Raw genomic sequence first — 14,352 nt, forward strand, 5'->3', positions numbered from 1 at the left:
CTACCACTGATAAATAATTGTATTGAGTAAATCCTGTATTCATGTGCAATGCATATCATAATGTGCAGCTTATGAGTACACTTGTTTCTGTATACACTGCAGCGATCTAATATGTTGTGCAGCAGGCTTCTGGGAAGTGTGAGCGGTGGCAAAAGGCAGTTACTTATAGGCAATTATTTGGCATAGCTATCAGTGTTGATGACATGATGGAGTTGGCTATTGTTGACATTGATTTAATTTATTTACATAATACATAGGAGTCATGCAGTATGTGTTTAACTTACAGAAAACAGATAATTTGTTTTCAGACAAAGGCAGACAAGGCCTTGTACTATAAAAAGGGTGGCGCAATCTACTATGTATGAATCTGTATTTCATGCCACGCACTATGCATTATTCAGCGGGCTGAAAATGTTAAACATCTAAGTGACTTTCCTTAAGGAAGAGGTATCTTCTCAAACTACATGAAAACAGGTCCAGCGCATATTACTTCTGAACAGAAATTCAGGGATCAAAGGTTTCACTTCCTCACAGTCTCTCTCTGCACTCCGGCTATATTTGACTTGCCCAGTCTTGTTAAAAATGCATACAAATGGAAAATTACAAAAACATTCACTCCTGTCAGTGTTTTCTGTCCTTTCAAGATCTCCTATACTTTTGGCTAGTTCGCAACATGCATACAGCACACACCAGCAAACACCAATATGAAAAAGGTAACAATCAAAACAAATCACATGAATGAAAAAGATCTTACTGAATACTACCAGTTTTGTATTAGAAATATGGTATGGACAGTGACTACAGGGACACCTTGCAATATAACACAATTCAATAAAATGCCAAAAATAAACAGAAAAATTTTAATTAAAAAAAGTAAGCATGTTTTCTTCAAAATTGTACTGTATTACATTACTATGTGTCATAATTTTTTCCACTTATTTTGTTCACCTTTTGAAAGTCAGCTATCAGTCTGAGCAGATTGTGTTCTCACTGGCCTACACTGAAGACATCTCTGAGAGACACTGATGAGGCACTGACCACCGTGACAGCTCCTTCTTTTTTTTTTTGCTGTAGGAAGTCACAGAGGCAACACCTTGCTGCTCAGGGAGCGCATGTTGATGCTGTTGCTGGTGTACCCATGAGGAATGTAGCGCCCGCAGGACAGCACCTCCAGAGCGGCATCCCGGAACTGTAGAACATAAAAACACAGTCAGGAAATCAGTCAGCATCAGTTTTTACATGCAATTCAAATGGTTCTTGCTTCTTTTCTCAGCCTTTGCATCTTAATTTTACAGCAGGTATACACTACAGCTGCTTACCTGCTTGTTGGTAAGGAAGTAGATGATGGGATTATAGACAGGGCTAGTCTTAGCAAAGTACATGGGCATGCTGGCGACCAGTGGAGGGATGTGCAGCTCTGGATCCACCACTACCACCACTGACAACGCTGTGTAGGGCAGCCAGCAAATAAAAAAAGCTATGATCATGGCCAGGACCATACAGGTGGCATGATCATTCTCCTTCTGGCTGGAACGCCCACCCTGGAGCTCCACACTCCTGTTCAGCTACGAGTAGAAAGAAAATTTGACACTCATTAAAAGCTAATAACTTGTTTTAGTCTGTAGGTGGTAAATTGTAAACAAATGAGGGTGGAGGAATTAATTTTATAGCTTGTTCCAATAATATAAAAGTCTAATAAATATCCAGAAGCTATTATGGGCCCACCTTATTCATGGATATGAGCACTTTGGAGTAGCAGTAAATAATGACTGCAACAGGGAAAATGAAGCAGAAGAGTGTGTAGAGGATGAGATAGCTGTAGTTATTCCAAGATCTCTTCTCCCAGGCCAAAGAGCAGGAGGTCTGGACTCCCTCAGGTCCGTAGGAGCTCCAGCCGAATAACGGAACCACAGCCCAAAACAAGCAGAAGATCCAGACGAATAGCAGCCCGAAGACAGCTCTCCGCAAGGTCAGCTTTAGACTAGCTCTTGGCTTACACACAATGTTATACCGCTCATAGGCAAGCAGGGTCAGAGTGCAGAGAGACACCAGACCTAGGAAAGAGAAACAATCAGTTGTCACAGAGAACATTTCCAATATCTCCAGAACAACTGAGCGAACTCCATCCACTGAGAAGACTGTGAGATGTTGCTGAAAGCTCTGGAAAAGGCTACTAAGTATACCTTCAATCACAGTTTGCATCCAAAGTAAAGAATGAACTTCTAGTCAGAAAAAAATCATGAAAGGAACAGGGCTTATGCAGAATCTGATAACAGGAAGACATTTTCAAAAAGCATCACACAAAGGCCAACAACGTCAGCATTTCTGTAAAGCTAGATTACATTATGAGTTTAAGTGAAGTGTAACAATAATGCCACTAATTTTAGCCTCACAATTCTGTCTATTGTGTTTTACAATAATAGACCACCAGGCACAGAGAAAACAAAATTGATCTAAAACATAGTACTGCTCTCTCACAACTCCACTTACCAAAATAATTGACTGCAAATCCTTGGAAAATGCAGGCTGTGTGCCCAATAAAGTAAGAGCCTTGGTAGTTAGTGATGGTCACGACCAGGGAGCCGCACAGGCCTATCATGATGTCAGACACAGCGAGGCTGAGGATAAAAGTGCTCATAGGCTGGAGGAGGGACGGATTCCTCAGCATCACGGTTATGACGAGACCATTGTTAAAAACTGACAACACTGTGTTGATAAACATGATGTAAGAAAGTATACTGTAGCCCACCCGAGGGAAGATGGTAGGTGCCATGGTCACCAGCTCAGCGTGGATGGATGAAGGACGAGAGCCAGAGCTCCACAGTGTGCTGTTGCTGTCCATGACATCTAAATGAAGACCAGCATAGGTGGAACAACTGTGAGACTGAACCCACAGACACTATGCTTAGCTCCGGGCACCGCGTCATTGATCTTATCATTTCTGATCCCTGTTAAACAACTCGGCTTCTCTTATTTTCCAAGATCTCAGCAGGCACACCTGTCTGATAGAGAGAGCCCCAAATGCAATTTGAGAAATTGGTCCATAACACAATTAATCCCACTAAATCAAGTGCTATAATGGTAATTGGAAAGTTGAGGGATATTAAGGTGGAATGAAATAGAACTCAAATAATTTTCAAATATTTCTTTGTTTTGTTTATACAGCTAATAGAAAGGGGGGAAACATCATACTACACAAATTCACTACACATTCAATACACACAAACCTGCTAATTAAGTCTAATTACAGAAAAGATTATCCAGCCATTTGAAGTTGCTTTAAATTCATGACATAAGCACTTGGCACTTGGCATTAAGCCATTTCCTCTTTAATAAATAGTGAAATAAAAACACACTTCATCAATACATATTTAAATTAAAGAAACACAAATAAAGCATGGAGGTCTTGGTTGCTGCCGCTGACATTTAAGAAATCCCTTTTTTAGCAAATAATTAAAAAAAACACGTGAAACCCAATGCTGCCTTCATGGAATAAATAGCAACACTCATGCTAAATTCGGCAATGATGCTCTATTTTTCCTGACAAATATTAACATTTCTCACATGCTAAAGTGAGACATACAGGCTATGTTGTGTGGAGCTGTTTACACAATTAAATACAAAGATCTCAGAGCATAATTGTGCAATGCATATCATAATGTGCAGTTCAAAATGAAGGGATGCTGGCTGGCAAAATTTGAAAAGCTTGAATACAATAAATTATCTCAGGCTATTACAAAAATATATACATAGCAGTAATGGGCTCAATCAATTAAGGCAACAAAGTTTGTAATGTATTCCCATTTCACTGACTCTTCTCTGTCTCTTATAGTTGCAAAGGATAAAAAACAGATCATCTTTAGGTGCTCAATTCAATCTACTGGGATCCATGGTAGACGTGATGTGTGACTGGCCCCTATTTTTCAGACTGTGTAAATGCATCATCATTAAATAATTTCTCACTACCCCTCTATCTCTCACACACACACACACATGCAGGTCTAAAACAGTGCATTCAATGTTCCAAATTCTGTGTGATAAAAATATAAAACACAAGGTGTCAGCGATTCAAATAAAAATGTCTAATTGCTCATCCTGTCGTGTCATTTGGCTTCAAAAGCACTAAACCCACTCTTCATCTCGAAGACTGAATTCTTTTATAGGAAATATGTAACTAACTACCTTAAAGCTTAATAAACATCAATTCTTTACATAATAGACCAATAAAACATATCTTAAATGTGTCATGCATCTTCTAAAATGTCATGTCTCAAAACTTGAAGAAAAAAAAAGTAAAGTTCAAGTCAGAACTGGAGATCATTCAATCAATCATTCAAGAGTCTTAATGTTTGAATGCTGTCTTCCTCACGCTCTCTCTAATCGGACTCTGCTTTGGTCCCATGGAGCTGTGGGGAGAGGCTGCTACCAGTAGGACTGTGTTCAGGCCAGAAGGGGGCCTCGTGCTGAAGGGGAGTACGGCGAGGGAAAAAGGTGTGCTGGAAGTCATAGTTGAGCAGGCAGCTAATGGAGGCCATATAGATGTCTGCAAATCGCGAGAGTCGTCGTGAGAAGTAGGTGGGGTTGTGGTATGTCCGGAAGAGACTCCCGAACTGGCTATTGAAGATATCCTTCGTCTGTGACCTGCCATGAAATCACGTTCACACATTCATATCAAGATGAGGTCAGATCAATTCTACAACATCTCAATGTATTATCAAAACTGCTGTTGAGTAATTATCTCCATTACCTCATGGCTTCTCTTTCTCTGATCCACTCCTCAACGACAGCTTGAGATGCTGGATCCCTGTGTACCTGTTGGGGAGCAGTGCATAAAAAGTTCAGCACAAAAAAAAAATAGAGGATGGAGGCAAAAAGGAAAGGACGGACACAAATGTTTCTATGACGTCTGCTGACCTGCATCTGTTCGATAAGTCCAGTCAGAGCCTGTAACCAGGCCATCATGTGCATGTACTGCTCCGTGTTCATGATCTTGATCTCCTTCCTCAGCTCAGGGATGATGGCACCCGTCCTCCAGCCATGTTTCAGAGTCAGATCCTGCAAAACAGAAAGGACCAGAACATCGGTCTTAAACCCAACTGCTACTACTACAACTGTGTTCAGCATGATTTGTCAATAATACATGATAAATAATAAATGAAAGGCAGTGCTAACAATACACTGGAGTTATAGTCTTGAAATACATATACAGTACAGTCTGAATGTGAGTGTACTGCAGCTGTTATACTACAGTGTCATACTCACATTTATGATTACCTGTTGAGACAACTATGATATAAACACCATTTCTATATCAGCCATGTAACAACACAGCACATCAGCTGCCCAACTACACTGTCACACTAGATCTGTACAGTCACAGTAGGTGTGCGTACTCTGATGCATCTGACAAAGCTCACAGCCCAAAAAACAGCCAAAGCAGTTGTACAAACCGGGCGACTGAAAAACTCTGCTGAAATGGATTCATGTTTTGGGATTCTTCTGTTTGGATTTTTTAATAAAACTGCATAAAGCAGAAGCAAAATGCTGTTCCACCCCTCCCTCCCCTCTAACTCCTTAGCAGCTTGGAGATGCTTCTGCTCCGTGTCCACTTGCAGTAATGATCTCATCCTGCAGTTAGAGAGACTGGTGTAAAACACATACGTTGTGTTCCAATCAAGACCACATGTTTGACAGCTAGCTGCCTTCCACCAACTCTACCTTTCATTGTCATCATTTACGGATGATCAGACATTCAAATATCCAAGCTGTTATAAGGTATTGTGACGCAGTGAAAACAAACAACTGATGCTCGTGAGTTTGTTTAGTGCAGATGAGGGGCAACTGTTGGCAAGTTGCTAGGTTACAGATAGTAAGGATAATAAGGTGCAGAGATACTCATTACTGTAGATGTGGTATGTGTGATACACCAGGACACACTGACAAATGCCTGTCAACCAAACTCAATGTAGACCTAACTGTGCTTTAATGTGTGAAGAATTACATTGTCAGCGCAGTTATTTTAATATCTGTCCTACTTCAAGCTTTCACTCATTCTCTCACGAAGTGCATCTTCTAACAGAAAGTTAATATTTATACTGTTGCATTTAAAGATGAACTCGGTGAGCTCTTATATTGTAGTTCAGGACAAACACTTAAATGGAAAATGGTCAAAATGGGGTTCCGATTTTTGTTCATAATATAGTAATACTGCAGTGTTATATACAGTTATAATCAGTCATTTGTTGTAAATATGCCTGCATGCTTCTTACTGCCAAGTCACTGTATATGTGATCACCAAAGTAGAGCACTTTGGATCCTGTCCAGCCGGTGAGTCTCAGGAACTCATAAAGGTTTCCCTACAGTGACCAAACACAAACAGACATATTAAAACAACTATGTATTTATAAGGTGTATCTGGGAGAAATTTGTTATGACAATTTTATAGTGGCACATCAAGGTAATTCCCTGGCATAATACCTGTTTGTAGATCTGCCCTTTTTCCAACCTGTGAATCCTGTCCCACAGCAATGCACCTTTGTCTGTCACTCGCCTGAAAGGTCTTGGAAAAAATACACAAAGACAAATCTTACCCAGTTATAATATAATCAGCTCCCAAACAAACATACACCTATGCACATTCTGCGGCGAATTCACAAAGAACAGATTGTGGCCACTAATAGCACCATGAATTGAGCATCACTTGCAACCCATATCACCCCTGTCTCAAGGTCTGATTAATAAAAGATATAACAGCATATTACATTATACGCTTATTATATTACAGCGCAAACACGCACATAAAGTTTTGCAGCTGTTAAATGTTCGTCTGCAATTTTTTGCAGTGGTCCCAGTAATATTTGTTCTTGAAGTGTAGGAGTTTAGTAGCATTATCACACGACGTGGTAAAGCATCATTTTGTGTCAAAAATGTTATAAATGCAGCAGCAGGAATTAAACTTTTCGGTAACACTTTCTATGAAGGTCATCGCTATAATGACTTATGCATACATTTATAACACGATATAATGCATCCATAAGACATTATAACAGTTGTTATAATCACTTACAAACATGCATTAGGCGCTATAGCAAAGTTCATAATGTTTTATGAACTTTTGATTTAATGTTTTATAACTAATAGTAATACCAGTTATTTTACCATGTTCATATGGTATTATGTCCACCTGTAATATATTATAAAGGGATAGATATTTTAACACTTAAAGCAAAACAAGCAAACAAAGACGTGCTATACAACATTAAACATTACTATAAGCTATTATTCCATTTTATATCACTAATTCTTAATGGTGACTAAAGTGTATTTATAACGAGGCAGAGTCGGTGGTTATAATGTGTTATGGAACATGGTCGGAGATTCTTGCCGCACATTGATATAAACCGGTATTACTATTAGTTATAAAACATTAAATCAAAAGTTCATAATACATTATGAACTTTGCTATAGCGCCTAATGCATGTTTGTAAGTGATTATAACAACTATTATAATGTCTTATGGACGCATTATATCGTGTTATAAATATAAGTCATTATAATGATGACCTTCATAGAAAGTGTTACCAGCTTTTCTTTTTGAAAGAACATATTCTAATTATAACTATTCTAATTATATATTAACTCCCTCTTGCTCTTTCATTCGTTTCTATCTGCGAGATGTCTCTTGTTTTTCTATGACTCACTGAGTGTTTTGTCAGAGTGATTGTTATTTGTGATGCTTTAACTGTACACTCCCCCTCATACGTCTGGGCTGAGAGCACAGTTTTTCCAACTCTGCTCTGTGCTGGACTGTTAGTGCGTAACCATCGTCTCTGCTTCTCACAGCAGGAGGTTTTATGTTTTTCAGTTTAATGCCCTCATGGTGAATATCAGGTATTGTACTGTATGTGCCATCTTTGCGCTTATAATGTGCTTTGCTGCGATGATCACTGAAAAGTCTGGGTGTGACACCCCTTATCAATGCTCCTCAGTAACCGGCAACTCTCTGAGGATTCTAATAATTTCACTCTGTGTGTGGCTATTAGCGCTGGTGTTTGTGAATTGTGAATTTTTGGCACTGAGGCTCATTTGCATAGAATGGGATCAATTTTACGCCAAATAGAGAATATTATCTCATTTAAATATGTGCAAATAGCACTGGTGCACAGAGATGCTATTTGCTTGGCAGCACAGTTAGGTGCGCATTTGACCTTTGCAGAAATTACACGGTTTTGTTTTGTCTTATTTGTGTAGGTTTAGCAACTGCAAAAGCCTTTCAAGCCTTTTGTGAATACGCCCTTCTGTGTGCAAACTGTGTACAAGGTCTACTGGCAACTGCTGGCATTGAGACCCCTAGTGCGACAAAAGAGGCACAGCATGGACATAACATCAGCTGCAGACACAAGCGCACTCACTTTCTCCTGTCATTGAAGAAACCTGGTTTGTCGGCCTGAACAATCACAACATCAAACAGGTCCCTCCAGTCCTTCCCTACAATGTAGTTCATTCCTCGGTCCCTGAGAAGAACAAAGATTCAAGACATTACCTAGTCAGCATTATCTTAATGCTCACTATGAGGGCACTGAAAAGAAACACATGAGCTACCAATGACAATGATGCACCAGCAATAACCAACATGTTCAATTAAGAATAAAACTCAGAACATCTTAAGAATATGTGTCTGGGAGGAAGTCACACACAGCATTAGTAAAAAGCACATTTCAGCATGTGGACAAAGTTTCCTTTTCCTTTGTTCCATGTTTGGCACCGTGATCTCTGAAAGTAACAAACTATAAAAATCAGGAACTTAGATTTAATGTCTTTGAGCTCTGAGAAGCCGAGTTTGGATACGCATAGCTGATCCTCAAGCCTGACTTCAAAAGAGGCTCATAGTCAATGACTTACGATGAATTACAAACACTTGCAAACAGAAAGCCCTTTGATGTGAGGTAACCATCTATAAAAGTTATACAGTAGCTCCAATTAAATATTAGTACACCGATAGATTACATTTTTAATTAATCATGCCAACAGCAGTGTGCACTCTGTTTGCTTACACTTACACAAAGTCAAATGGGCTATTGGTAATGAGGAACATCTTTTTCCCATGCTCTGACAGCTTCTTCAGCACAGCTTGGCTTTGCTCACCATAGCAAATGTATTTCTCTGGAAAATTAGGGAAGAAATGAAGGTAAGGGGTGGGGTGGGTTACACTGATTAATTTGCACAAAAAACTGCACTGCTTTTTATTTATATATCACAGCCTCATTATTTCTGAACTATTTTATGTGTGTGACAACAGCAACAGTAGCCATATCATTTATTTTCTATTAGCTTAAACAAAGAAACATAAATCAAAGAACAATTACCAATATCTGCCTCCACAGCTCGGTACATAATGCCCTTGACGTGAACATCTCTAATGGCTTCCTGTGAAGAGGAAAAAGTAAACATCCCTCAGCCAAGAAGTCATGACTTTGGTGACACAATGTTTGCATTCAGCTCCAGTAACAACACTTCTCTGCTCTGCAAGTAAACGGTTGACTTGGAAACACAAAAAAAAGATGCATCGCTGAATACAAATTAAATATGAAGAAAGCAGGCCCTGGAGTTTAGTTACTGTGGCCTACTGTGGTGTGAGAAAATTTCCAGCACATCGTCAACAGTGTAACTTGTGCTTTTGAATCAGTGAATGAGTAAATAAACTCTCCCTTGCAAAGTTGCACATTTAAGGGAAAATTCAAAGGAGGTTTCTCATATACAAAGATTATTTGACGTACACAAAAGCCAAAGGAAAAGTAAGCAAAAAATGAAAGGGATACTGCTGAATAATAAATCAGACTTGGCAGGGAAAAAAAGATCGAACAGGGTGTCCTTGAAAAGATATGAGAGGCACTCGTGGAATAGTGTGTGTGAGGGCTTTTAATGACAGCTATCTGTCAAAAACGCTACAGTCTCACACAGAACAGACAGGGCCGGCATGACAGCTGCCCTCAAAGGGAGAACACAGCGCTGATTTCTCGCTCCTCTCCCTCTGAAGTAGCAGAGCCACCAGAGAGCAGACGCAGATGGCTGGAGGTCGGCTTGCTCAACTAAAATTAGACACCGATTTTCAGAGCTAAAATTAAGAAGGCATTGAATGGCTAGGAGTATCACAGCACGCTGCAAACATGCAAATACATGAACGTTCATGTGGCTTGATCTAATCTTTACACACATTGACCCCTGGGAGATACAATAACTAAGGAAAGTGCTGCTTAATCATCTTGACAGATTATTCCAAATATTGTATGCTGAGTTTACCTAAACATAACTCAAAGTAGAACAGAACAACATAGTTTACCTTTACGTCTTTGTAGAGATGGACAGGCTCATAGTCGATATTGTGCTTCATGAAAAAGTCATTGACACAGCACAGGAGGGTCATCTCAGGCAGGGAGAATATGTCCATGAACTGTTTCATGGTGTGGCCGTGGGAGCTCTGCAGGACAGCGTTTAACATCATTATATCCTTTCAGGTTTTTTTTATTTTCGTAGCATCTACTTTGTCAAAGATAAGGGGGGAAATGATCATCACCTTGCCATAGAAGTCGCTCATGATCTCTAGAGGTACGTGGCAACCTTCATACATAGCAATTACTTCCTCATCAGGAACTGGATGTAAACCCCTATAAGAAACATAAAATAAAAAATCCTTAGACAATTCATCGTGTTATTTGTAACATGTGTAACCTCCTAAAATTGATGATAAATGACATAAAGGCTGTAAGAGCTATACCCTGAAATGTTGAATGAGTGTATCAACTATATATCAAACATTTTTAACAGTGTAAATCTGTTGCATGATGAGAAAAGGCATGTTATACTCCCACAGCGTTGTGTGAATTTCACATTTCTCATCAGTGTAGTATTTATTTCCCACTACCCTGGTGTGAAGAGTAACACTATACCTGTAGACAGTTCCCAACTGGATGTAGTGAAATGCATCGATCTTCATCAGCAGTGCCTGTAAACAAATCATTCAAAATTTCCACAAAAATTATCTTCACACTGAGCTGATGGTAAAGTTCAGGCTAAATAATAAACTGTTGGATAAGTGGGATAAGCAAATACCTTCTCACCTTCTGAACATCATAGTGAAGTCCTCTTACTGCAAAATTAGGAATATACTCGTACTTCCGCAGACCCTCTGGATACTAATATAGAAGAAGATCTAAAATTAGTTTGAGCTTTTCAGTAACAAAACACGGCTTTAGATACACCGTATCTTCAAACAAATGAGCAACATCTATGGAGTACACTACAAGGCTTTTCTATTATTGACCTGTGTATGTAAAAACGAAACCTGATGGTGCAACAAATGTTGTAGCCCAGTTTGAACCTTAAATGATGATTATGGCACATTTTATCACCAAAGCTCTGCAACACATTCAGTCATGAACAGAAGTTTCTACTACCAATCTCTTAGCATCCCTACTGGAAATGTTTGATGGGTTAAATGACTCGCTCAACAGCACGGAGAAGGTGTTTTTCTAGTGGCATCCTGATCTTCACATTTTTAAGGACAACCGTGAAAGGAAACACAGGATTGTATATTGTCCTGTTCTGTTACTTTATGAATCAATTTATGCCAAGAAAAATTATTCTGTCTGTATCTGGAATAAAAAGCAGTTTGAAATGCCAGGTTTTAAAGAGTCACACACCCTGTGGTTAGTGATGAGGATGTCCCTTGCTATGTTGAAGATGAGGGTGTGGAGGTGTCTGGAGTAGAAAGCCAGGGTGTAGTCATAGTCGAAGCCATAGATCTCTGTGTCTCGCAGGCTCATCTCATTGTTGGCAAAAATGGTGTCAGGGTTGACTGAGTTGGTGGATATGACCGGGATCAAATCTAAGAGGAGAGAAACACCTGAGATTATTTTTGCAGTTTCCATCCATGTGTGAATATTATATGTTGCTAAGACAGAAAGCCATGTCTTACGACAGATGTATGTATGCCTGATAACCAAGTTTACCAAAGTTGGTGCATACTTCACATTACATTTCTGTCCAACTACTGCACCTTATCTTTCCGAACCACCACTATCTATTCAGTATAAGTATTCATGGTGTAGATAGTGTAAGCATTGGGCAAAATAGGACTGTTTCCTGCTCAAACAAGCCTTGAGAGGAGGCAGAAATGTGGAGTTGTGTCAGGTAAAAAAATGTGGTCTATTTGCTATTAGCTTAAAATGTTTCTAGCACCTCCAAAATCCTCTGTCCATAAACATCTGTACAGAGCCAAGCAGATATTGAAGTTAAATCTTTCATCCACAGGAATTATTTAATTAGAATTTCATATTACAAATTGGTAATGTATTCCCTGAAATTAGAAGTTCTTGTGTATTGTGTAGGTTGCCGGTTTGAGGTACTGACACCTCTTTAACATCATCTGAAGTGCTCGTAGATGGGTGGACAAAATAATAAGAACACTTTAGCACATTATTAAATGCACTACAAAACCACCACTAAGTTGGTTCAACCCTTCTCTGACACATTCAGAACAAATACTGGACATATGCTTCACTAAGTAATGTTATTATTGTCTGTTTCACTGATTTGCATTATATTTCACAGGCCTTTATATTGTGTTCACCCGGTTTGCAAAATACTGTAAATATATGGGTAGAACCAAGTTCCTTGAAGACGGTGGATATGTTGTTTTTGATATAGTATTTAGGGGTTGGACAAAAAAAAAAAAAAAAAAATCTTATATTATAATACAATTTACCACAGCAACGCCACAACCTATCAAAACATCTATAGATTTGAATAAACTACAAATTTGCATGTCATAAACTCCAAAAAGAAAGCCTTAATCTCAGAAATACTGCATTGGATTGCATTATATCTTACAAGTATTCATGTTGTTTTGTCCACCTCGTTTACGTGTGAAACAAAGTATCATAGCAACCAGATATCATTCCCACCATGTGTGCAGGACGAGTGTATTGTTTTTAAAGTCTGCTGCTGGTGTGAGTTGGTTGAAATGGTTGGTGCATTAGTGGAAACATGAGTCATAACAGGGTAGCAGGCAACAACAGCTTTGTATTTACCGCAGTGTTATATCTTAATAAATGAACTGTCACTCTGCTGTTTCAGTGTCCATACCTTCAGTCTGCCTTTTGGTCTCATTGTAAACAGACCACAGCCTCTCTGCCATGTCCTGGCCGTCTGAAGAGCTGCTGTGAACACATGCTGCGTAGTTTTTGGCTCTGGGTTGGTGTGGCAGTAGTTGACCGACACCATGTGCTACTGCACCGAAATCCCGCTTCCATAAGCGAGACCTGACCGGCCGGTGGTGTACACGCTGTAACACATTAGAAAAAAGGTTTGCCTTCTGCAAACAGTCCTTGAGAGACGATAGTGGCAAAGACAAGGGCGCCATGACTCCGTATTTTGGGTGGCAGCCCGTGTGTAAGTCGCGGTGGGCTCCCAGACGACTGCATACAGCTGACAGGCTCCTCTGAAGATACAGAAAGAGTCTCCGGAGGGTCGGCCTGTACGTCACTTCCGCGTTTGGTAGCACAACCAGCGAATCAGAGGCTGGTGCGTCTGGAGTACAGCCCACTGTACTGTCCACTAAACAGCTGCGATGGGTTACTAGATACTGTACATGTATTAAAAATGCATAATCTAGAAAAGGACCCATTATCATATAGACCACCTGTAAATTAAAAAAAAACATGTATCTAGCTCAATAAGGAAGCCAGAAATAGATAACATTTTAGGAATGTTTAAAAATAATCATGGTATGTCAAAATTTAGAACACTTATAACATCAAAATGGAGGGAATTCATCTAAAATTTGACTAAAATTTAAAGACAAAATGACAACATTTTGACTTACTGTCTTATAATTTTGAAACGTTTGACTTTTACCACAAGTATTTTTACGTTGTCATTCCTAACCTTTCCTCTACTTTGTTCTTGTTTTGGTAGAAATCGACTTTCATATTTAGTAATTGACTATATTTTGGGGAAATACTATACTTTGTTAATTAATTAAACCCCTCTTGTATCATCTGACCAGCTGAAATTCTGTCAAACTTCATACAGCCATGGGTGCACGCACACACATCTTCACACAGATAACTGTAACTGCTATTTGAAACCTGTTGCCGTACTATACCCACACGTCGGATACACACCCATCAGACAGGCTAAGCAAACTGTACAATAATGTGCACAGTTGGATGATAATGTTACGCACTATTTATCCATCCATTAGTGATTCCAGAATGACACAATCTCAGTTTTGCACAAAATGATCAGACTGCGCGTTTGGAAAAAAAAAGATCTTTTTGCAACAGACTCCAT

The 14,352-nt window shown here is 39.3% G+C and overlaps 2 protein-coding genes across 2 annotated transcripts; both read right to left on the minus strand.

Moving 5' to 3' along the window:
- Positions 1 to 1,078: 1,078 nt before the first annotated feature.
- LOC123961580 (opsin-VA-like) lies at positions 1,079 to 2,842 on the minus strand. The gene is made up of 4 exons (XM_046037067.1): positions 2,491 to 2,842; positions 1,726 to 2,054; positions 1,320 to 1,565; positions 1,079 to 1,189 (listed from the first exon to the last, which is right to left on the minus strand). The coding sequence occupies exons 1-4, from the start codon at positions 2,840 to 2,842 to the stop codon at positions 1,079 to 1,081; spliced, it is 1,038 nt and encodes a 345-aa protein (XP_045893023.1).
- Positions 2,843 to 3,312: 470 nt separating this feature from the next.
- Positions 3,313 to 13,523, minus strand: nt5dc3 (5'-nucleotidase domain containing 3). The gene is made up of 14 exons (XM_046038484.1): positions 13,144 to 13,523; positions 11,700 to 11,884; positions 11,118 to 11,192; positions 10,947 to 11,002; positions 10,574 to 10,664; positions 10,340 to 10,477; positions 9,366 to 9,426; positions 9,060 to 9,162; positions 8,412 to 8,513; positions 6,478 to 6,559; positions 6,270 to 6,356; positions 4,915 to 5,055; positions 4,748 to 4,812; positions 3,313 to 4,641 (listed from the first exon to the last, which is right to left on the minus strand). The coding sequence occupies exons 1-14, from the start codon at positions 13,418 to 13,420 to the stop codon at positions 4,377 to 4,379; spliced, it is 1,728 nt and encodes a 575-aa protein (XP_045894440.1). The 5' UTR covers positions 13,421 to 13,523; the 3' UTR covers positions 3,313 to 4,376.
- Positions 13,524 to 14,352: the final 829 nt, after the last annotated feature.

Source organism: Micropterus dolomieu, linkage group LG22 (assembly GCF_021292245.1).
Source record: "Micropterus dolomieu isolate WLL.071019.BEF.003 ecotype Adirondacks linkage group LG22, ASM2129224v1, whole genome shotgun sequence".
Taxonomy (NCBI): domain Eukaryota; kingdom Metazoa; phylum Chordata; class Actinopteri; order Centrarchiformes; family Centrarchidae; genus Micropterus; species Micropterus dolomieu.